This window comes from Petromyzon marinus, chromosome 1 (assembly GCF_048934315.1).
Source record: "Petromyzon marinus isolate PM22_M1 ecotype Great Lakes invasive population chromosome 1, UKy_Petmar_22M1.pri1.0, whole genome shotgun sequence".
NCBI lineage: Eukaryota > Metazoa > Chordata > Hyperoartia > Petromyzontiformes > Petromyzontidae > Petromyzon > Petromyzon marinus.
In genome coordinates this window covers 19,569,966-19,592,761 of record NC_133667.1, presented here as the reverse complement: position 1 = coordinate 19,592,761, position 22,796 = coordinate 19,569,966, and the positions used below count along the sequence as shown (strand labels likewise).

General features: G+C 41.4%; 1 protein-coding gene across 4 annotated transcripts in view; it reads left to right on the top strand.

The window, feature by feature from the left end:
• LOC116950482 (ceramide transfer protein-like) overlaps window positions 1-8,883 on the top strand; it is a 110,790-nt gene extending 101,907 nt beyond the window's left edge. For all 4 annotated transcript variants that reach the window (XM_032968321.2, XM_032968407.2, XM_032968484.2 and 1 more), the window contains 3 exons: window positions 287-416; window positions 2,584-2,717; window positions 3,947-8,883. In XM_032968321.2, the coding sequence (XP_032824212.2) occupies window positions 287-416; window positions 2,584-2,711 (258 nt within the window). In that variant the 3' untranslated portion in view covers window positions 2,712-2,717; window positions 3,947-8,883. The remainder of the gene's footprint in view (window positions 1-286; window positions 417-2,583; window positions 2,718-3,946) is intronic.
• The last annotated feature ends 13,913 nt before the right edge of the window (window positions 8,884-22,796 follow it).

The window sequence follows — 22,796 nt, the reverse complement described above, 5'->3', positions numbered from 1 at the left end:
TATGTAATCATCAATTTAGATAAGGTTCCCAGAAGTGTTAAAGTAATAAATGTTACGCGAATGCTGTATGTAGTTTAAGCAACTTCTTCAATCGCAGTGTTATTAAATTGAATATATTTAAGGCTTTATCATTGAGATTTGCTCTATTCCTTGTGGATTGAGATAGTCATTGGCATCGCATTTTTTCCTGGCCATGATTTAAAACAAGTATCTAAAATTGTACTTCGTAAAAATATACACCAGCACATATTCGAGATGGGCTTCTGCCATGTCTGTCCACATGCAGGTGACTGGAAAGTGCGTGCGGGTAAAGATCAACATAGCCATGATCTGCCAGACGTTCGTGAGTCCACCGGAAAATGGACAGGACATCATGCGAGACAACATCCTCTGCAAGATCACCTACGTGGCCAACGGTAGGGCCTTCCACTCACGTCACCTGACAGGGCAGCCCAAAAATCAGCTGACCGTGCACTCCACCACTGATAAGTCTGCAATCTATCAACTAAACCATTTCTATATTACCAGGTAAGGGTCCATTGAGCCATATAGCTTTTTTTCAGAAGCGGACCTGGCCACAAATGATCGCTCAACAAAAAGTGGCTTATGGTGTGGAATTTTATAGCCAAATACTAAATGCACGTTTATTATAAATGCGGAGGGAAAAATCGGAGGACCCAGAGAAATATCCACGTGACCACGGGGAGAACATGCAAACTCTAAATATACAGGTGTCAGGGTCGGGATTGAACTGACGATCTCCTGAATACCAGGCGGGGTAGTTAACATCTCGTCATCATGGCACCCTAAACTGTCGATTTACCATTTTTAACATGGATTCTATTGTCACCATCAAGGGCCACAATTAAATTATGACTGTGATTGATTAATTTATTTGATCGAAATGAATGAAACCAAGGCTAGTGACTGCGAGGGTCATGTGAATCCATAACTTCCAACGCGATGCAAATAATAAATGTCTGTTTCACCAGCTCGCTACGAATCCACTAATCGACTCATAATTACAGCTACACAAACAAATACGTCAACAAGTTGAACTATTTTGAGGCTTTCCTGTGTCCATGAAGAAAGACTGTGCTGCTGATGCTGCGGACCTCCGGTCACGTCTGAGCGCTCTGCGCGCCTCATTTGGTGGGCACTGGGAGCTCATTGACCACAGGCACAAGAGCCCTAGAGATGCATCTTTAGGCCTTGCTCAGCTGCCTCGCCCTGTTCCTCCTGACTGTCTGTCCCCAACAGCAGACAAGGAACAGTTAATACATGGTATATATTAGCAACATGGGACACATTGTTGTTTACAAACGATTAATTTTAAGTCATTTCCAATGTAGCATTAAATAAGGCGTTTTTTTTTACATGGTGTCCAACCAACGGTTGCTGCGGCCTTTGCTAGGTTGCGGAGGTTTTCTGGACAGAAAGCGTCGCGTTAATAGTTGGTTATGGAACGGGCCGTAGAACCAACCATGCATGCTATTCGTGCTATTCATCGGCATAAGGCAGGTGCTCGCAACAGCAATGTCAATGATTTATTTTGAGGCATGGATTGAGCCTGGGTGTTTGTCGTACGATTCGATTGCCCATACGGTCCAGGGTTTAAAATCCCTCTGCTTTCAACACCATTGCAATCTTCACATTCCTCACATACAATCATTACCTTAGTACACAGCTTCCCGCTGTTTAAACCCAAATTAGAATTGTGTATTTGTGGGTGTGGTGGGCGGGGGAGGGGGACTTAAACCTTTCTGTGTGTTATTATACAATTGCACCTAGTCTTGATTGTATAGTCTGTCATGTAACCGATTGTTTGGCTACTGAAAATCTGCCACATAGTATTGCGACCTAAAACGTGGATTTGTTGTAAAAATGTATATTTGTGATCGCAGCGGGCGAGTGAGAAACACTCTTGACTTACACCCTTTACAATAGTTCCCTTACGTGTAGTATTGCTTCGAAGTTTACTGTTTCACGGGTGCAGCGGTGGCACAGTGATTGCACTACACTCTGGTCACAGCAAACAGCGTTGGCAAATTATATCTGCACCAGTCCTGGGCTCCCTCCTTCACCAACGCACAAAGACCAGTGTGGTGCATTCTGGTCAAACAACCCAATGACCCAACAGGGGAATGACATATCAATAGTTTTATAATTAATAAAAATGCAGCAGCATGGCCATTGGAGAATTCAAAGTTTGATGCCAATCATTCATGACAGATTCATTTAGCTCAGCTGGCCATTGTAGGCCTCCCATTGCTGGTCATTTTATCACTTCCATCCATTTCCCCCCACTCATTTCACCAAAATGAACTAATCATGACATATGTCAGTTATTTTAAACTTGTAGTTACCTCTACCCACAATACAAGTGCAAGGTGCAACTCATCAAGTTCAGAAAGAATGCATATACGTTTCATAATTTAAAATGCACAATTCTGATGATAAAACGGCAATATAAGAAAAAAAACTGGAGCAATAACATTGAAACATTTTATGCCAAGAAATATTTGTACGTAACATATTTTGTTTATGTCTGGCTGCTTGCTTGCTCGTGTGCGTGACCGGCAGTGAACCCTGGAGGCTGGGCCCCGGCTGCTGCCCTGAGGGCCGTGGCCAAGCGGGAATACCCCAAATTTCTCAAGAGATTCACTACCTATGTCAAGGAGAGGACGTCCAACAAGGGCATCATGTTCTAGATGCGGGTCAGTATGCACTTATCCATGAGGCTGATGCACGTCGCATGGGGGTACCCTGCATTCTCAAAGCTGGTAAATAGTTGTACAGTAATTCCTCGTTTTACATGACAGTTGCATTTATGAAAAGTTCCACGTTATGCGGAGTTGAAAAGGGTACGCTGCCTCGTGCTGTGTCATTCCTCGCGTATTCCCAGAAATCCCATACCGTTCAGCCGTGCCGCTCAAAGTACTTTGTCGTCGGCCGCTCAAAAACCGCATTATAACGAGTGCACTCGGCATTGTGCGAAAGGTGTTCTCTTATAGAAGGACCGTGTTATAGCAAAACCGTGTTGTGTGAAAACACGTTAAGTGAGGACTTGCTGTACTTGTGTGGAATAAAACAATGTTTCTCCTGGTGACTTGTGTGCATTTGTCCGTTATCATGCTGGTGTGTATGGGTATCACCATAATAAATCTGTTTATTTTCTTCCTGGCTTTCGAATAGCACACTATAATTGTTTCGAGTTCATATTTACAATTCCATGTTCACATTCCCCCATTACTTTTGCACAATTCTGTCTACCAAACAGTGGACATTAAAAGACCCAGTCACATCATTTGCAATAGCAGGCATTGGTGTGTCACAGACCAAAGCACGCTTTTTTAAATTTTCCTTACTTGAAATATACAAATGTAATACCGAAAGACCCAAAGAATATGAAATCAACACCTAATTTTCTACATGTTTTGCTCCTGATCACTTATTTTCTCTCTTAATCATTATTCTACGACTGTATTTTTGTTTCAAACTAACCCTCCCTTCCAATAGACTTATTTACGTGGGTTCATCTGGTCGTATCATTCGAGTTAATCTCAGTGGGCTCCCACTTGGTAAAATAACACAATTTGCCACTGATTTCGCCTATGATTAGAATTATTGTTTTAAGCTATCAGGAGAAGCATGCAAGGATTCACCACATTCCCCTGCCCCAGGCCCCAGCCCTTGTGTTATCACGATTGAGGATCGCATTTTGATTAAGAGCCAAATATTAATAGTCTAATTTTTACCATTTTATTTAGATTGTTTTTCATTTAATAGTCAATGTACAGTTTTGTTTGCTCCTTAGCCTAAAAATAACATGGACGGTTCTGGAATGCAGGTTTCAATGCATGCATTATGACTAAGAGCATCAATCCCTGAATAGTCGCATGCCCAATGTAGTATAATTGCTGACTATTTCCACTTTTGATCGCAGGTCTAATGAAGGCCTGCTGATGACCTCACTGCATATGGAGCTTGAAGTTCGTGTTTTACTCGCTGAAGTCTGTACAAGCCTTCAACGGCAGGACATGCTTTCTTGAGGATATCTCATCCAGCCGGTCACATCAGCCATGCATATCCTTGTCACTTTTTGCACAACACTGACAGTGCTGTATAGTACAACTTACACCTGTTAATCTCCCCTCATTGCTTTTCTGTTCCATGTGCTTACCAGTGATCGGTTTGGAAGCTGATACAGCAAACCTCACAGAGAATATTTTTTTTATTGCATTGGAAACTAATGGATTTTTTTAGGTTTTGGGATTTTATAAAGGTTCAAACTCGGTGTCTTACCAATAGGTTATTGACTATTCCATTGATTTTATATCTTATTTTTTACAAATGTCTTTGTCATTTTCTATAGCTATAGGCCATCCATGTAGGTTTGTGTTTTGCATTAAGTAGATGAGCTACCAAGCTATGCTGTTGCCAAATTGCTCATGTTTTGTTGGCTTTGAGGCTTTGAGGCACGTGGTTGTATATGTAAGGTGAACTTTAGTAGGTGATATTGCTGCTTTCCACCGGATTGGAAATTTGATAACGCAAATCCACAGCGCTTGAAAACAGCTTGGACTGAACATAGAGCTCACAGTACAACGTACACATTCAAACAAGACTCTTGCACGTTAGCGGTGCACAGTTTAGCGTTGTGAATCAAACATGTCCCGCCTAAAATGTATATTTTAAGTGCTCGTATAAAAGATGCAATTTAATAACATTGTCCAACATTACATTTTAAAATTTAATAGTAAATGCCAAGGTTTTTTTTTTCCTACTGAAACTCGCATACCTTGTACAGTTTCTACTTTTGCCTTAACCAGCAGTGTGACTTGGCTCGAGTGAGAAACTCTTGCGAGTCCTGATGGGCTTGAGTCCAATCATCCTCGCACATCGTCACGACTCCCTATGGCTAGGCATGATTCACACACGCAGTGCATTTCATGACACTTGTGTTGAATGATATATCTGATTTAAAAAAATATATAAACGCAATATATATGAAAACAAAAAAATCGTACTGTATCCTTCCTAATTTCATCATGAAATAGCCAGGAAGCACTTTGCATTAATTCCACCTGTTGGGGAAAATTAATAACATATTCCATATCGGGCACCTGGTGTATATTATGCGAATAGCACCATGGATATCATAATGAGATGTGTATATCTGGGTGAAATTTTGTTGTTGAACCTTTATCTGTATACTGCATGATTATAGCCCTCCCTATATGTTGGTCAGTGAGAATTGAGACTCATGTTGTACACAAACTGTCGTTGGATGTGGCCTGGTGTCCTCGACTCCCCCGGGGGACATTCTCAGCCTTAGCTTGGAGCTGGCTTGCTAAGTGGTAGAGAGCAAAGTCTTGGAGACTGCCTTTAGCCCTGTAATAAAATAACAAACAATCGTAATTCTTGGGGTTTTTTTGTGTGTGTTAGAGGGAAAAAAGGTAGATTGAGTTGAAAAGATCAAAATGTTCTGCATAAAGGTGGAACTGGGATATTGCGAATCTCAATATACCAGTCAAAACGCTGGGTTAGGATAACGTAAAGCTGCTTTCCCTAGGAGGACATGAAAATAACAAGTTTAAAAGTTCCGTTATGTTTACCACTTCCGTGGCACTACAACCATTAATCGCAAGAGTGGGAAATACTTAATGTATCACAGATGTGATTACGGGTGTTTGGTGATGTAAGCGAACACAAGTTAAGTAAGCCGAGTGTTGTGCAGCATTGTGCTGTTGTTACAATGTGCCCTACAGCGAGCTACATTCATTGTACATCTATATGAGATTAATGTTGTTATATAGATTGCACCAATGTACCGTTATGTAAAGCTGACTAATAACATCCTTTTTGCGTAGTTCAATTAAAAACATTTTATTTTTGTAACTCAATGTTTTATTTTCATATCAGGAACAGCAGCTTTTAGCCCAAACACCATCAGTTAACACTGTAGTAATTAAACCCGCATAGTATTGGTGTAGAAAAGTTTTAAAAAAAAAGATTGCACCCATATATGATTTATACCGTTTTAAAGGAAGATGGACGTGTGTGTACCTTCAATGGCTGTATGACCAATGACGATATGGGCAGTGGACATCTACGTACGGGCTATCTGCCCATGGATCGTGATGATGACGACAAGCAGTGTGTGAGATGCGTACCAGCTTGCTTCAGGTGGTAAAGAGCCATGAGACAAGAATAACGATGCGTAAAGTGTTTGTGGAACATTTGTAGTTGTAGACAAGATTTCCACAACACTTCATTTTTTTTACAATATCCTTTGCAGCCTCAAATGATTGACCATATTGAACAACTCCCATTGATTGTATAAATCTGCTACACCATATGAGCTGGAAGAAACCAATATAACATTTTCTCCCTGCTTTTTGTTAATTGTAAAGACATTTATACGTATGATAACTTGCGTTTATACACGGCACAATATCTCATACAAGTCTATTACCTGAATACCAAATTACCCATGAGTGCTTGTACCACCTCTGGTGCACTTACACTCAATGGGTGGCTTCAGCCCTCGTTAGTAAAATGAGTACCTCTCTGGGAAGTTAAGTGTTCTTTGTATGAACAGGATGGCCTCCGCCATGGGAATGTGGAATTTCGAATTTCCTCATTGTCATCAAGGCTGTCAATTGAGATGAGTGATGTTCCGTTATTTGCGGAGGGAGACGATTTTGCCTATATTAAACGACCCTTCACACTTGATCAATCACAATTTGGCATTAAGGACTTGAATATGAGCTTTCGGAAATTCAGTATTCACCAACCACGCTGCTTTTAATCATACATAGTACAGTGTTTCACACGCGTACATGAAGGTTTAAAATGTAAAACGTGTGGACTTTACGATTGCATTTGGTAAGAAATATAATATGTAAAATTGCAAGACGTATTATGCTACAATTGGGCATTTTATTACAGAATCTGATACGTGTAAGATGTACCTGTAAATTCTTTGTTCGTCTTTTATTTACAACTTTTTCTGATAAGAAGCTTTTTATACCCACATGTATAGTTGGTGTCTTGCTGGTGCGCACTGTAAATGGAGTTTGCGTTGTGTAGAATTATTGGAATTGCTGCAAGTCACTTGTCATTTGAAGAAGTACAGTATATAGAGAGATTAACTTTAAAGTCGTAAGTTTAAGATACTTTAGAACGTCATCTGTAATACTTTAAGGCGCACCGTTGATTACTTTTAAAATTGCGTTTAATGTTGTAATAGCTTTCTTAATAAGTAGCTTAAGTCCCCTTATTTCAATGCACATTTGCTGTCTGTTGTGAGTGTCAGTGCTGCAGTGCCACTTTGAAATTATCAGAATAAGCAACCCTAGGTCTCCCTACTAATACTACTACCGTACCAGTTGTTACAGAACGCCATACATGTGGTGTATATTCCTTTAACCCGAACCTGTGCTAGTTAACGCTACCTTGCTCTAAGCACGCAAGTACGGCATTAAATTGTGCAGAGCGCCACCTCTTGGGGGTTTGAATTGTCATAATCCACTGCTGCTTTTTAATCTGCAGAGGCATATTAGATGCGTAATCTATGGATAAAGAAGACGCGAATTCCAAATCCCATACAACATTTATCTTTGAAATTTATTCTGCTGTATTGTGGCCTGTAGAATGTCCTGTAGATTGTGTTAATGATTGAAAGCCTAAGTTACTTGTGTTAATGTGTGAGTTGAGTACGTTTTAGTTTTTACCTGTGGGATGAAATATGTTATTTGATGTTATGTGTGTTTGCAATTATCTATCGTTTGTAGGTTTGTTTTATTTTCAATGTGTACACAGTTGGTGGGCTTATAGCAAGATACTTGGTGATGAATAAAATGCAGTTCTTGTGGTCTGCCTTTACTCTGCTGTTATATTCATGCCACCTGTCGCATCAGGCAAGTGCCTCCGCTCAAATTACGTCAGTGTAAAAACTGGCGACACTGACTACAACTGGAAGTGTGTCTGCACTGTTTACCATTTCGATTTGTGAAGGGGCTAAATGTCGGAGGTTGCAGTAACTAGTGAAATGCGTACGGTACTGTTGGTGAGAGCACAGCTGTAGAACTAACTCCACGAAGCTCAAAGTAGCCAGATGAAATGACGATCGCAATGGGAATTTCATCTCGCACGTAACATTTTTTTTATCCTGTGGATTGAATTTGAAATTGGTTCGTATTAGGCTGGTGTCAACCAATCGACATGAAGCTTTTAGAAGTATCTTTAATTAAGTGGCAGGCTTTCCTGGTCACGCATACACGCATTCTGCATAGCCGAAAGAAATAACATCTCATGCCAACTTGCACTAAGTAATGTAAATACACTTGTTGGGGGTGAGTTGGTGACCGGATTGTTTCTCCAATTTGTGTTAAGGTCGTGACTTTCCTGCGAGATGTATCTGGCTTTTAAGGAGGGGGGTGTGGGATCTATAAATGACGATAAATATTTTCAAATGAGAGATTTTACTTAAACCTACATTGGAAAGTTTTGTTTAACACCCTTTGGAATTTAAATAAGCTGTTGGTGCTTTGGGCCTCGTTGTTTACGATAACAATGAACATTTGGTTTATATAAATTTTCTTAAGAATTAAACAATTATTTTATTGTTTCCCTTCTACGTGACTTTGCCGAAAGAACTAAGAATATGAATCCCTGCAGTCACGAAAGCTTTAAATCAAAATTAAACATTTGTTAAGAGGTTTTTAATTGTGTGCCTTGTTATTTTATTTAGATAACATTGTTTTTTGGTAAAATTTTGTTTTTGATTCCAAGACATTTGCTTTGATTTTCGGTCCGATCGTAATTCTAAATACTGCATAACTAAGAATTTTCAAATAAACTCTCCGTTCAAACGTTTGCGTTGTGTCCGGTTGAAACATTCTGAGCAATTGTGAGCTATACCAACATGTGCAAGTTGTCCGACATCCTTTTCATGTCCATTTGTGAGCTGTGATAAAGGCTCAGTGCTGTATTTTTGTAATACTTCTGCCTTTTAATCATATATGGCTGTCATAATTTGTGTATTTCATAAAAATTACGTTTTTTAAAAGCAACATTAAATGAATACATTTCACGGTATAATCATCTTAACAAATTGGACTCTTTCCAAGACCATGATTATAACATCTAATTTTAAACATGAATGCAGCCACGTCCTGTGCATATGTTTATGATATTGTCCTCGACAGCCAAAAAAGGCAAGACTCCTAAAATTGAATATTTTTTGCCAATTTGAGAAGAAAATTTGAGATTTTTTTTTATTTTGCGAATTGTAATAGTTATTATCGCGGTGTGTCACGGATTAAAGGAACCGTGGATATCGCGTGAGAACTCTGTACTTGTCCCGGTGCACAAGTGCAACTGATTCATTTGGTAGCAAGCATCAATGACTGCGTTATTGCAAACGAGTATAAATAACTCCTTGTATACTCGCTGACCCGCCCCTACTGGACATCCGTGAAAAAGAGCTTCATAGCTCATCGGATAAAGATTCTGATTCTGAGTGGTTGCTGTTCCAGATGATTGAGTTTTTGCTGAAAGTTGTTAAATTGTCCCAATCTCTGGAGGCAAAGAACCTCACGTCTGGGCAGTTGCACAAAATCGGCAACTTCGCAGTAAAAAAAAAAATCGCAATTATCTTAATAAGAAATTAGGTGTATTTATTTGAGGATGTTGCACTTTAGGGAATATGGCTTATTTATGGAATAAGTCATGGTGTGATACACATGGAACTAATTTCACCATGATGACCATCTTGGCACAGATGAAAATGTAAGTTTGAGTGCGTCCGACACGGCATTAGTGTTTTATGAGCATTTCAAGATGGGTGGACAAAGTATTGGAATTACAGTTATCGTTATTGCCCTCTGATCACGTGACTGACATCCTCTTGAGTTTCCTATTGGTGTCCTGAATGGTGGTTTCAGTGCAATGCAGCAGTTGGTGGAGGCAAGTTGCATTCCGTGACAATTTAAAACGGTTTTCCCCGATTGGCAGCTTGCGACGCAAACTGCAGTGAGCGTGCATCACGCAGTGCTCATTGGGGCTGTCCTTTCTACCTGGCCACATTGCATTCCCTGTGACGTGGGTGATGCCAGCGAGGCACCACCTGGACAGTTAATCATGAGGCTGACCACGTGGGTTGCTTGGCCATTGGTCCCTACATTAGCAGCAAGACATCCGGTCGTCCTGAAGGGTCGCATGGAGTAATAAGTGACACGACCACCCGGAGGTATAGATGTCATCAGCAGCAGTTCATCCAATGGATCACCCAGGGAGATGTTAAACACAGGGCTGCCTGGGCAATGGTGCCATTACCACCAAGGCGTTGAGGTAGGTCCTTCAATGTCAGCCACGTCGAGGGGTGGCTTTGAGCCACTCCTCGGATTGGGACAGAACGTTAAACAGAAAATTAAATTAAAGCGAGAACCAGTGTTCTATCTTTGATTTTTTTTTTGATATTTCGGGTTCAAGTGGTTTTGAACGATAAAATACGCATTTTATGATGTTCAAATCTGAATAATTCGAAAACTGTAAAAGATAGGAGCTTCCCCTCGTAGAGTATTACGTTCATTAATTTTGTTGTTTATAATAATAATAAAAAGAACGGAATCTTTAAATTGAGCAGTTTCCGATGGGTACGTCTTTAAGTATAACAAGTTGAATCAAGTCGTCAATAATTTTTGTTATTTTTTTTCCGGAAAAATAAAAAATATATTTGGAGTAGTTGTTAGTGTCTGATCGTAGATACAAATAGTAAAACAATCATATCTGGTTAATTATTTTATTTATTGAAAACTTTTGCCTGGCAAAGACAGGCTTTATGAACTCGTATTATCCATACAAACATCTCACTGGCTATATTTCACACTACAAATATGTACCAGGAGGTGGATTAATCGAGACACACAGGCTGCAGCTGTTAAAGTAATATCCCGGTTTACGTCGGGAATGTGATACTGAATTGTGCGTTCCCGACATGTGCAACGAATATCTAAACGACGTAAATCAAAACAATTCCCAGGGTAGCTGGTGGCGAAGGGTGGTGTCAGCGAGGAAAGAACTGGTGCTCTCAGCGACGTAAGTGTGGGATAAGACGACGCAAATCGGGTAGTGGCATTTAAAAAAGGGACGACGTATATGCGAAACGACGTAAAAGTAGGAGACGTAAATCGGAGTATTACTTTACATGCAGGTCTCGCTTAACGAGCGAGATACGGTGCTCGTTATAGCGGATTCTCATAGAACGCTCGTTAAGCGAGACACGTGTGTGTATATATGTACAGGTGTGTATCGCTTAACGAGCGTGTGTGTATATACACACAAACATATTGCACTGGGCTGCGTTTCACACTGCAAATCTATACCAGGAGGTGGAGCAACACACACACACTGTCGTTGACTGGTTTTCGCTAAATTTTCACTAAGTGGCACATCTGCAGTACCGCCCACTCGGGATGTAGAGTTGATCGTCTAAACATAGAATCTTGGGGCCGGTACACAAATGGAGACATCGGAAGAGATGTTGAATGGACAGTGGGGAAAAAACTCACCCAACAAACTCAACACTTTCGTCAATAACACTGTGGCTTTAAAATGAAACATTTATATATAGGTGCGTTTTGGATAATGGCCCTTCTTTTATAGTTTTAAAGTAAAACTTTATTTTATTTTACCAGGTAAGGCCCATTGAGTAAAATATGGCTATTTTTCAGAAACGACATGGCCACAAATGATAGCTCAACGAAGTGTCCTGTCGTGTGGAAACTTATATCAGCCAAATACTCTAAAAGCGTGTTTCTAAATGTGGAGGGGAAAACTGGAGGACCCCGAAAGAAATCCACACAGCCACGGGGAGAGACACCGCAAACTCCAAATATACAGGCATCGTCGGGGTCGAGATCGCACCCACGACCGGCAAGGTAGTTCACCATCTCGCCACCGTGGCGAGGTAGTTAAATAATGCGATAGGAAGGGCCTTTGGCCCAAAACGCCACCTGTTGTGTTTTCTTTAAAAGCATTGCATTGACGAATTAAGCGAGGTAGTTTTTGGTTAATCACGCTGCTTGTGCGATCCCCCATTCACGTGTTTAACAGGTCGAGACGAGGAGATGGAGGCTCTGTTCATGTTCTTTAACTGGTCCCCATGTGTGAAGCTGAACTCACTACAAACCTCGGGAAATAGTCAGAGGCCACGAGAGGGAATACAGCAACACACGTGTGGTGACTTTGGGGCTTCCAAAAGGGTACGGTATAGGGGAGTGAGTCGTGCAGAGGTCCCACCAGGGGACGCTATCACACTGTCTAGAGCAGTAGTTCGTGACCTTCGCTGTTAATAAATACGTAGCTTTGATTAAAACAAAGTAGATGTGCTTAACGTGCCCCTGCTTAATTTGTGTTTCGATTATTTACATTCTGACAAAAAAAATCTGGCCACGTCTCGCACACCCACAGAGAGGGCATCTCGCACCGGGGCCGTCCATAAATGACGTCACGCGATTGTGGACGATTTTTGACCTCGTCACACGGCGTCACAAAAGTCAGACCCCCCCCTCCTCAAATATGACGTCACAAAGCTCTGCCCCCCCCCCCCAAAAAGAGATAAAACATGCTTCAAGTCGCTTTAAACAATTGTCATTGTAGTGCGTATTTAATGTGGCGATGCACTCTGATGTTGTAGGAGAAAACATTTATTAAAAAGTATATTTAGTTAAGTAGAACGTGTTGTCTATATTTATTTAAAGTTGCGCATTTTGATGTGACGTCACATTTCTCAACACCCCCCCCCTCGTCACACATCGTCACAAATGTCTGACCCCCCCCCCCCAGGTGCGTGACGTCATTTATGAACGGCCCCAAATGGCGCGCGCTGCGTGTGACCAGGACATCGTGCACCGTGCAGATGCAAATTATATATCCACCTGTGCAGAGCGGCTTCTATCTGTGAATGTGTGTGGTGAATGTGTGTGTGGTGAGTGTGTGTGGTGAATGTGTGTTTACTGACTGTGAATGTGTGTGGTGAATGTGTGTGTGTGGTGAATGTGTGTGGTGAATGTGTGTTTACTGACTGTGAATGTGTGTGGTGAATGTGTGTGGTGAATGTGTGTTTACTGACTGTGAATGTGTGTGGTGAATGTGTGTGGTGAATGTGAATGTGTGGTGTGTGTGTGGTGAATGTGTGTGGTGAATGTGTGTGTTTACTGACTGTGAATGTGTGTGGTGAATGTGTGTGGTGAATGTGAATGTGTGTGTGTGGTGAATGTGTGTGGTGAATGTGTGTGTTTACTGACTGTGAATGTGTGGTGTGTGTGTGTGTGGTGAATGTGTGTGGTGAATGTGTGTTTACTGACTGTGAATGTGGTGAATGTGTGTGTTTACTGACTGTGAATGTGTGTGGTGAATGTGTGTGGTGAATGTGTGTGTTTACTGACTGTGAATGTGTGTGGTGAATGTGTGTGGTGAATGTGAATGTGTGGTGAATGTGTGTTTACTGACTGTGAATGTGTGGTGTGTGTGTGTGGTGAATGTGTGTGGTGAATGTGTGTTTACTGACTGTGAATGTGTGTGGTGAATGTGTGTGTGTGGTGAATGTGTGTGGTGAATGTGTGGGTTTACTGACTGTGAATGTGTGTGGTGAATGTGTGTGGTGAATGTGTGGTGAATGTGTGTTTACTGACTGTGAATGTGTGTGGTGAATGTGTGTGTGGTGAATGTGTGTGGTGAATGTGTGTGTTTACTGACTGTGAATGTGTGGTGTGTGTGGTGAATGTGTGTGGTGAATGTGTGTTTACTGACTGTGAATGTGTGGTGTGTGTGGTGAATGTGTGTGGTGAATTTGAATGTGTGTGGTGAATGTGTGTGTTTACTGACTGTGAATGTGTGTGTGTGGTGAATGTGGATGGTGAATGTGTGTGTTTACTGACTGTGAATGTGTGGTGTGTGTGGTGTGTGTGTGGTGTGTGTGTGTGGTGTGTGTGGTGAATGTGTGTGGTGAATGTGAATGTGGATGGTGAATGTGTGTGTTTACTGACTGTGAATGTGTGGTGTGTGTGTGGTGAATGTGTGTGGTGAATGTGAATGTGTGTGGTGAATGTGTGTTTACTGACTGTGAATGTGTGTGGTGAATGTGTGTGTGGTGAATGTGTGTTTACTGACTGTGAATGTGTGTGGTGAATGTGTGTGGTGAATGTGAATGTGTGGTGTGTGTGTGGTGAATGTGTGTGGTGAATGTGTGTGTTTACTGACTGTGAATGTGTGTGGTGAATGTGTGTGGTGAATGTGAATGTGTGTGTGTGGTGAATGTGTGTGGTGAATGTGTGTGTTTACTGACTGTGAATGTGTGTGGTGAATGTGTGTGGTGAATGTGTGTGTTTACTGACTGTGAATGTGTGGTGTGTGTGTGTGTGTGGTGAATGTGTGTGGTGAATGTGTGTTTACTGACTGTGAATGTGGTGAATGTGTGTGGTGAATGTGTGTGTTTACTGACTGTGAATGTGTGTGGTGAATGTGTGTGGTGAATGTGTGTGTTTACTGACTGTGAATGTGTGTGGTGAATGTGTGTGGTGAATGTGAATGTGTGGTGAATGTGTGTTTACTAACTGTGAATGTGTGGTGTGTGTGTGTGGTGAATGTGTGTGGTGAATGTGTGTTTACTGACTGTGAATGTGTGTGGTGAATGTGTGTGTGTGGTGAACGTGTGTGGTGAATGTGTGGGTTTACTGACTGTGAATGTGTGTGGTGAATGTGTGTGGTGAATGTGAATGTGTGGTGAATGTGTTTACTGGACTGTGAATGTGTGTGGTGAATGTGTGTGTGGTGAATGTGTGTGGTGAATGTGTGTGTTTACTGACTGTGAATGTGTGGTGTGTGTGGTGAATGTGTGTGGTGAATGTGTGTTTACTGACTGTGAATGTGTGGTGTGTGTGGTGAATGTGTGTGGTGAATTTGAATGTGTGTGGTGAATGTGTGTGTTTACTGACTGTGAATGTGTGTGTGTGGTGAATGTGGATGGTGAATGTGTGTGTTTACTGACTGTGAATGTGTGGTGTGTGTGGTGTGTGTGTGGTGTGTGTGTGTGGTGAATGTGTGTGGTGAATGTGAATGTGTGTGGTGAATGTGTTTACTGACTGTGAATGTGTGTGTGTGGTGTGTGTGTGGTGTGTGTGTGGGGGGAGCTGTAGTGTAGTGGTTTCCACGCTGCGCTACTAACCCGGCGACCCGAGTTCGATTCCCCTTTCATGGCCGTCACCAGTGTCCTGGGCCTCCCCTAGGTCGACTCAGCCTCAAATGAGTACCTGGTGCGATGTGTAACAACTTCGTGTGCCGTGCCGGCCTTCATAGGTGAATGTGTGTGTGTGAGAGAGAGATTAATGTGTGTGTGCTGACCAGGGGTGTAAAATCACGTGCGTTTCTCTCAGCCATATAAAAATATGTTGAGGGTGTCCAGACATCCAGAGTGACTGCCTCCCTGATTTCCAGCGGTAACTTTGTCCTGTTTCGTTGGCGTTATGACCTACAATAGAGGTTTGTGCGTTAGATTGCGTAAATATTAATGTGTCGTTCAACCCAACACTACCCGACACAGCCAATTAATTAGTAAGGTTTGTCACGTCAATAAAACATGCCAATTCGTTACGAGTTCAGCACACCGGTGTGATGAACTCGTGACAAGTTGACGGTGTGCTGAACTAGTAATGCATTGGCATGATTTGTTTACGTGACAAACCTTACTTGATTGCCTATGTCGGTTGGTGGGAGATTTAAAGACATTTTATCTACGCGATCTAACCCAAAAACTTCTATTATGGATAATATTAGTCGTAAAAGCCTATGTGTTAAACATTTATGACGCAACTTTACAATGTTATATCCATAAGAGGTTATCAATTCTAGTTGCTGACCACATTCTGCAATGTGCCAGGCCACATGGTGGAATGTGCCAGAGCTGATGGGGCTATGCGCTTTTAAATGTAGATTGAAAACTGATCTCTTTAGAACTCCTTTTCGTGGTTCGTTTGTTGTCCTTCCCCCGCTCCTCCGATCAGCATGGCTGGATACGTACGGTGCGAAAGAAGTTCAGTACGCATACTACAAGTACAGCCAAAGAATCGCGTAACTTTCATATAAAAAAAAGCTGCATTATCACGTGTGGAAATTTTACCGGCATGGTTCATGAAGTAAGCGAGATGTGGGCATGGAGACCCAATCCACGATAATCACATGACGATCCGGCAAGTGCATTACACATGCATGTATCAAAGATCCCACCAGCCACGCTCATCCAAGAATGATGTCGAATGCAGAGGACTCTGCACCCATTCCCAAATTATTAGATTGGATCTGACCGTATAAGACCGACATCAACCGCGAGTTGCTATAGTTTGGGTGCTCAACTCTCAAAACATTTATAAATGACAGTTAAGGGTCAACTCAGTCCATCCTCGTTATCCCGTCTCAGTTGATACAAAAATATATCCGAAGAGTAGATTGTGTTGATGGAGGCGCAAGTGACGTCTGTGAAAAAAAAAAGCTTCGTAGAGCTCATCGGATTCCTCAAGTCTAAATAATAAAGATTGTAACTCTGATGAGCAACATGGATGGAGGAGGACAGGTTACCCAGATCGGCAATGCTGATGGCAGCACCATGAGGGCAGCAACTGACGTGAAGCCAGAGGAAGACTGTGAAAGCAGATCTTGGAGAAAACCAACGAGTAATTTTATGCAGTCACGAAAGCTTTAATACTTTATTATCAGATCTTGGAGGTTAGCTGCCGACTGTGCAATCGACTATCGGACCCTTTTTTTGCCAGAATCAAGATGATATGAAATTAAAAGGCTTTACCCTTTCTGCCAGTAATGCATGTGCTTTCAGATGTTCAAACTCCAAATTGACACCTCAATCTTGAATTTGAAGCTTTCGTGACTGCAGGAATCCATACGTTCCGTGAAGCGTGAAAGAACCAAGATTGACACCTCTTACAAGGCATGAAGGCTGCATCAACCACACATACTTGTGGTAAATATGCAAACAAACACGCTTCATAATGTAAGCATTGTCCTTGAAACTGATTGGGCTACACCAGTGACAGCTTTTGTCTCATCAGTGCTTGACCGAAGGCCACCAAAAGCCGAACAATACAAGAACGATACAACGATACAAACGCCAAACCATCAATAGCACAGGTTAAGCAGTTATATCTGTGAATCACATTTTGAATATCGTAACACCTATATTATTTTTTTATTAAGCAGTTATATCTGTGAATCCCATTTTTAATATCGTAACACCTATATTAATTTTTTATTAAGCAGTTATATCTGTCAATACCATTTTGAATATCGTAACACCTATATTAATTTTTAATTAAGCAGTTATATCTGTGAATCCCATTTTGAATATCGTAACACCTATATTAATTTTTGATTAAGCAGTTATATCTGTCAATCCCATTTTGAATATCGTAACACCTATATTAATTTTTGATTAAGCAGTTATATCTGTCAATCCCATTTTGAATATCGTAACACCTATATTAATTTTTGATTTAGCAGTTATATCTGTGAATCCCATTTTGAATATCGTAACACCTATATTAATTTTTGATTAAGCAGTTATATCTGTGAATCCCATTTTGAATATCGTAACACCTATATTAATTTTTGGTTAAGCAGTTATATCTGTGAATCCCATTTTGAATATCGTAACACCTATATTAATTTTTGATTTAGCAGTTATATCTGTGAATCCCATTTTGAATATCGTGACACCTATATTAATTTTTGGTTAAGCAGTTATATCTGTGAATCCCATTTTGAATATCGTAACACCTATATTAATTTTTGGTTAAGCAGTTATATCTGTGAATCCCATTTTGAATATCGTAACACCTATATTAATTTTTGATTTAGCAGTTATATCTGTAAATCCCATTTTGAATATCGTAACACCTATATTAATGTTTGGTTAAGCAGTTATATCTGTGAATCCCATTTTGAATATCGTAACACCTATATTAATTTTTTATTAAGCAGTTATATCTGTGAATCACATTTTGAATATCGTAACACCTATATTAATTTTTTATTAAGCAGTTATATCTGTGAATCCCATTTTGAATATCGTAACACCTATATTAATTTTTGATTAAGCAGTTATATCTGTGAATCCCATTTTGAATATCGTAACACCTATATTAATTTTTGATTAAGCAGTTATATCTGTGAAGCCCATTTTGAATATCGTAACACCTATATTAATTTTTGATTAAGCAGTTATATCTGTGAATCCCATTTTAAATATCGTAACACCTAAATTAATTTTTGATTAAGCAGTTATATCTGTGAATCCCATTTTGAATATCGCAACACCTATATTATTTTTTTATTTAAAGCTTTCGTGACTGCGGGGATTCATATTCTTGGTCCTTTCGGTAAAGTCGCCACGTTAGAAGGGAAACAATAGAAGCCTTCACGGGATTTGAACAGCAACTGACAAAATATTACAAACCGCACGTTGCGTTTGGTAATAATCCGTTGTACGGGACGGGGAAGTTGATTGATGGATAGCGTGAAGTGTGGTTCATTCAACCCCTCTTTGCAGCTGCTCATCAGCTCTCTAGACAAATTGCAGAGTGGGAGGGAGGGGAGGGATTGGGTAATGTGTGCGTTGGAGCCGTTCCGTGAAGCGCGCAGGCATTTCCTGCTGTGTACGAATACTTCATCCGGACTAACTTCGCGTTTTCGCAGAACGTTTATGCTCACTGAGTAAAAACACCCCCTCAAGGGTGCACTCTGCGTGCGCGTGTATGTATGCTGAACTTCTTTCGCGCCGTACGTAAGTGCAACCGTGCTAATCGGAGTGTGCGAAATACAAGATGCTGTCTCACGTCTCGTCCGCAGGGACAAACAGGTCCAGAAACGCGCCTTTGTTGCTAAAAACGTGGTTTTGAATAATTATTTTGCAAGCGAAACCTTATGACTTGTACCCGAGATGCACGGTGGCTATGAGATGTTAACTACCTCGCCTGGTGTACAGGAGGTCGAGGGTTCGATCCCGACCCTGACGCCTGCTGTATATTTGGAGTGTGCGTGTTCTCCCTGTGGTCGCGTAGATTTTTCTCTGGGGTGTCTTGATTTTCCCTCTACATTTAGAAACATGCGTTTAGAGTATTTGGCTGCTATACATTTCTCCATGATACGCCACTTCGTTGAGCTATCATTGGTGGCTAGATCGATGATGAAAAAGTGCTATATAGCTTAGTGGGCCTTACCTGATAAAATAAAATAAAAAATATTTTCGATCTGTAACCTTTTAAATTTAATTAATATTCAATTTAACCATCTCATATGTTTTGTGTGTATATATAGCATTTATCCTGTGGTTTCAGCAGAATTTCTTCTACGGTCTCACTGTGTCCCATAAGTGCAGGACCCAGGCAAGTTATACAATGTCAAAGTTACTCAAGCTTCACTTGTTTCGTTTAAACATACAATCATGTATTTGCACTCGAAGTGTAATGATGCACTGAAGTATGATGTGTAAAGTGTTTTTTCATCTTGATATCTCTTGAATTCAATTCTATTTCTTCTCAAAATCCCACACCTCCAAACTCCAAACCATTCAGAATATCACTGCCAAACGTATAATGCTTGTGCCCAGAATCAAGACTACCGATTAGCAACCGCACCTTGGATTAGCACGGTTGGCTACGTATGGTGCAAAGGAAGTTCAACAAGTACAGACATATACTCCAACTCTCAGATCTCTCAATATTGTATCAGCTGCAGGATTTGCCCTCACTGCTTTGAAAACCTTTCAAGGATCTTTGTCATTTACACCACAGTGCAATATGTGTTTCACCATCCTTCACTGACCAAAGTGTTGAACTAAAGTCAAACAACCCCTCTGGCTGACATGACGTGGCGTGAGACCTTCATCCAGTAGTGGTTTCATAAAGCCTGTGATTGTTTTAATATATGCATGGGCTGTTGCGATGTCTCATGGTGCATGCACTGTGGAGGCGATGTTTGGTGGATCGCAAAATTGTTGTGAAACTCCCTTCCCATGGACATCGAGTTGCCGTACCCTGGCTCACCAGGAGAACACAGTTCAGCAAAAATGTGGACCCCACCAGTTCCATTTGTATGGAATAGCGTTTCTCCCTCACACGTGTAGGATTTCTCCCACGTGTGAACACTCATCCATTGGCCGATAACACCTTAATGTATAGAGGACCACAGAGCTTGAGCAATTGTTGGCACCCGCAATCGCGTGTGCCCTCTTAGTCGTTCTCTATTCTCCGAGAGTGAGTGAATCCTGTACGTTTGTTGAATTTCTTTCGCGCCGTACTTAGCCAACCGTGATAATAGGAGGTGCGTTATGAGTTGACAAAGCATAAATGTTAACATTTCATGCTTTTTCAAAGAAATGTAATTTCTGAGAAGAGTGTGGTGTGGTCGGCGGTTGGACGCAGCACCTGCGTGACTTTGCGTGGCTGGCAGTGCGGAGTGATGCAGAGGAGATTTTGCGGAGAATTTGGGTATTGTTTTGGCAGTGCGGGGTGATGCAGAGGAGATTTTGCGGAGAATTTGGGTATTGTTTTGGCAGTGCGGAGTGATGCAGAGGAGATTTTGCGGAGAATTTGGGTATTGTTTTGGCAGTGCGGGGTGATGCAGAGGAGATTTTGCGGAGAATTTGGGTATTGTTTTGGCAGTGCGGAGTGATGCAGAGGAGATTTTGCGGAGAATTTGGGTATTGTTTTGGCAGTGCGGAGTGATGCAGAGGAGATTTTGCGGAGAATTTGGGTATTGTTTTGGCAGTGCGGAGTGATGCAGAGGAGATTTTGCAGGGAATTTGGGTATTGTTTTGGCAGTGCGGAGTGATGCAGAGGAGATTTTGCGGAGAATTTGGGTATTGTTTTGGCAGTGCGGGGTGATGCAGAGGAGATTTTGCGGAGAATTTGGGTATTGTTTTGGCAGTGCGGAGTGATGCAGAGGAGATTTTGCGGAGAATTTGGGTATTGTTTTGGCAGTGCGGAGTGATGCAGAGGAGATTTTGCGGAGAATTTGGGTATTGTTTTGGCAGTGCGGAGTGATGCAGAGGAGATTTTGCGGAGAATTTGGGTATTGTTTTGGCAGTGCGGAGTGATGCAGAGGAGATTTTGCAGGGAATTTGGGTATTGTTTTGGCAGTGCGGAGTGATGCAGAGGAGATTTTGCAGGGAATTTGGGTATTGTTTTGGCAGTGCAGAGTGATGCAGAGGAGATTTTGCGGAGAATTTGGGTATTGTTTTGGCAGTGCGGAGTGATGCAGAGGAGATTTTGCGGAGAATTTGGGTATTGTTTTGGCAGTGCGGAGTGATGCAGAGGAGATTTTGCAGGGAATTTGGGTATTGTTTTGGCAGTGCGGAGTGATGCAGAGGACATTTTGCGGAGAATTTGGGTATTGTTTTGAACATTGGAGTGATTTTTTACAACAAAATCAACAATGCAATTGTTGTTATTTATCTGCAGAAAATGGGACAATTTACATACCCCTTGGCCCTTGCAGATAACATGATTTGTTCAGAAGGACATTACAGCTAAGAAGACGTGTAATAATGTATAAAGTATTTCAGTGTTTTTGTCACCAACTTTGTTTATTGCTATCCTGAACTGTTGTTGTATAAAACTATGAATATGGTAGAGACAGCAAGGAAAACCCAACGTCGCAATTGATCATTGGCACAGGAGAGACTTGGACTATGTGGATGCTGCAGGTTTGTTCGCTAAGACTTTGGCTGAGGCATAGCAGCGTTGGCAGTTTTATTGAGGCTGGATACTCGAGTCTAAACACCATGAATCAGGCATGTGGTTTACACATTCCTAGAGGATGCTGTCATGGAGCAATGCTTAACACACTGGTCGTGCAATCTACCGGTCACCTGCTGGATCTCCTGATAAGGTAGTTGAAATAGTGGGCAAGCTTCTCTGTCCACCACGGAGAAACCCCAGTTAAACTATTTAAATTAAAACTATTTTCAGTTTTACCAGGTAAGGCCCATTGAACTATATATCGCTTTTGCAGAAGCGACCTGGCCACAAATTATAGCTCGACTAAGTGGCGTATCATATGGAAATGTATAGCAGCCAAATACTCAAAGCGCATGTTTCTAAATGTGGAGGAAAAAAACCGCGTAGCCACGGGCAAAACATATAAACTCAAAATATACAGGCGTCATGGTCAGAATCGCACCCACGACCTCCTGCATTCCAGGTGAGGGAGTTAACATCTCGCCACCCCCAACAATTAGTCGATCTGCAGGTCACATCGAGTGGGGTTAAGTTTTGGAACTCCAGCCTCTTCCTAGATGTCTGGCCAGCAGAGAAGCTGAGGCCAAATACCTTCTAGAGCTCCCTCTAGTTTCAGATATTCCACCAGCAGTGGCGTGCAGAAGCAATTGTGGGCCTGCACCTTTACCACCTATTATATACATTTCTAAATATGTTTAATTATGATGTAATAGTAAACGATGACGATACGGATGACATTGAAGATCATTCTTGACAGTAACAATTGATGACAAGGGTGATTGTTGCTGCTGGCAATGTGTTCATACTTTCCAGCCATTTATTTTCTTCTGATAATGCACATGGACACATTTTTCTGCTTCATACCAAAACTCCATTGCTGTAATTGAAATGACAGCACAGTAAAAATACCGGAGTTCGTGTGTCAAATATGAGTGGAAAATCACATTTTATCGTGTAGCTTCAAGAGCAGTGTGCTGCAAG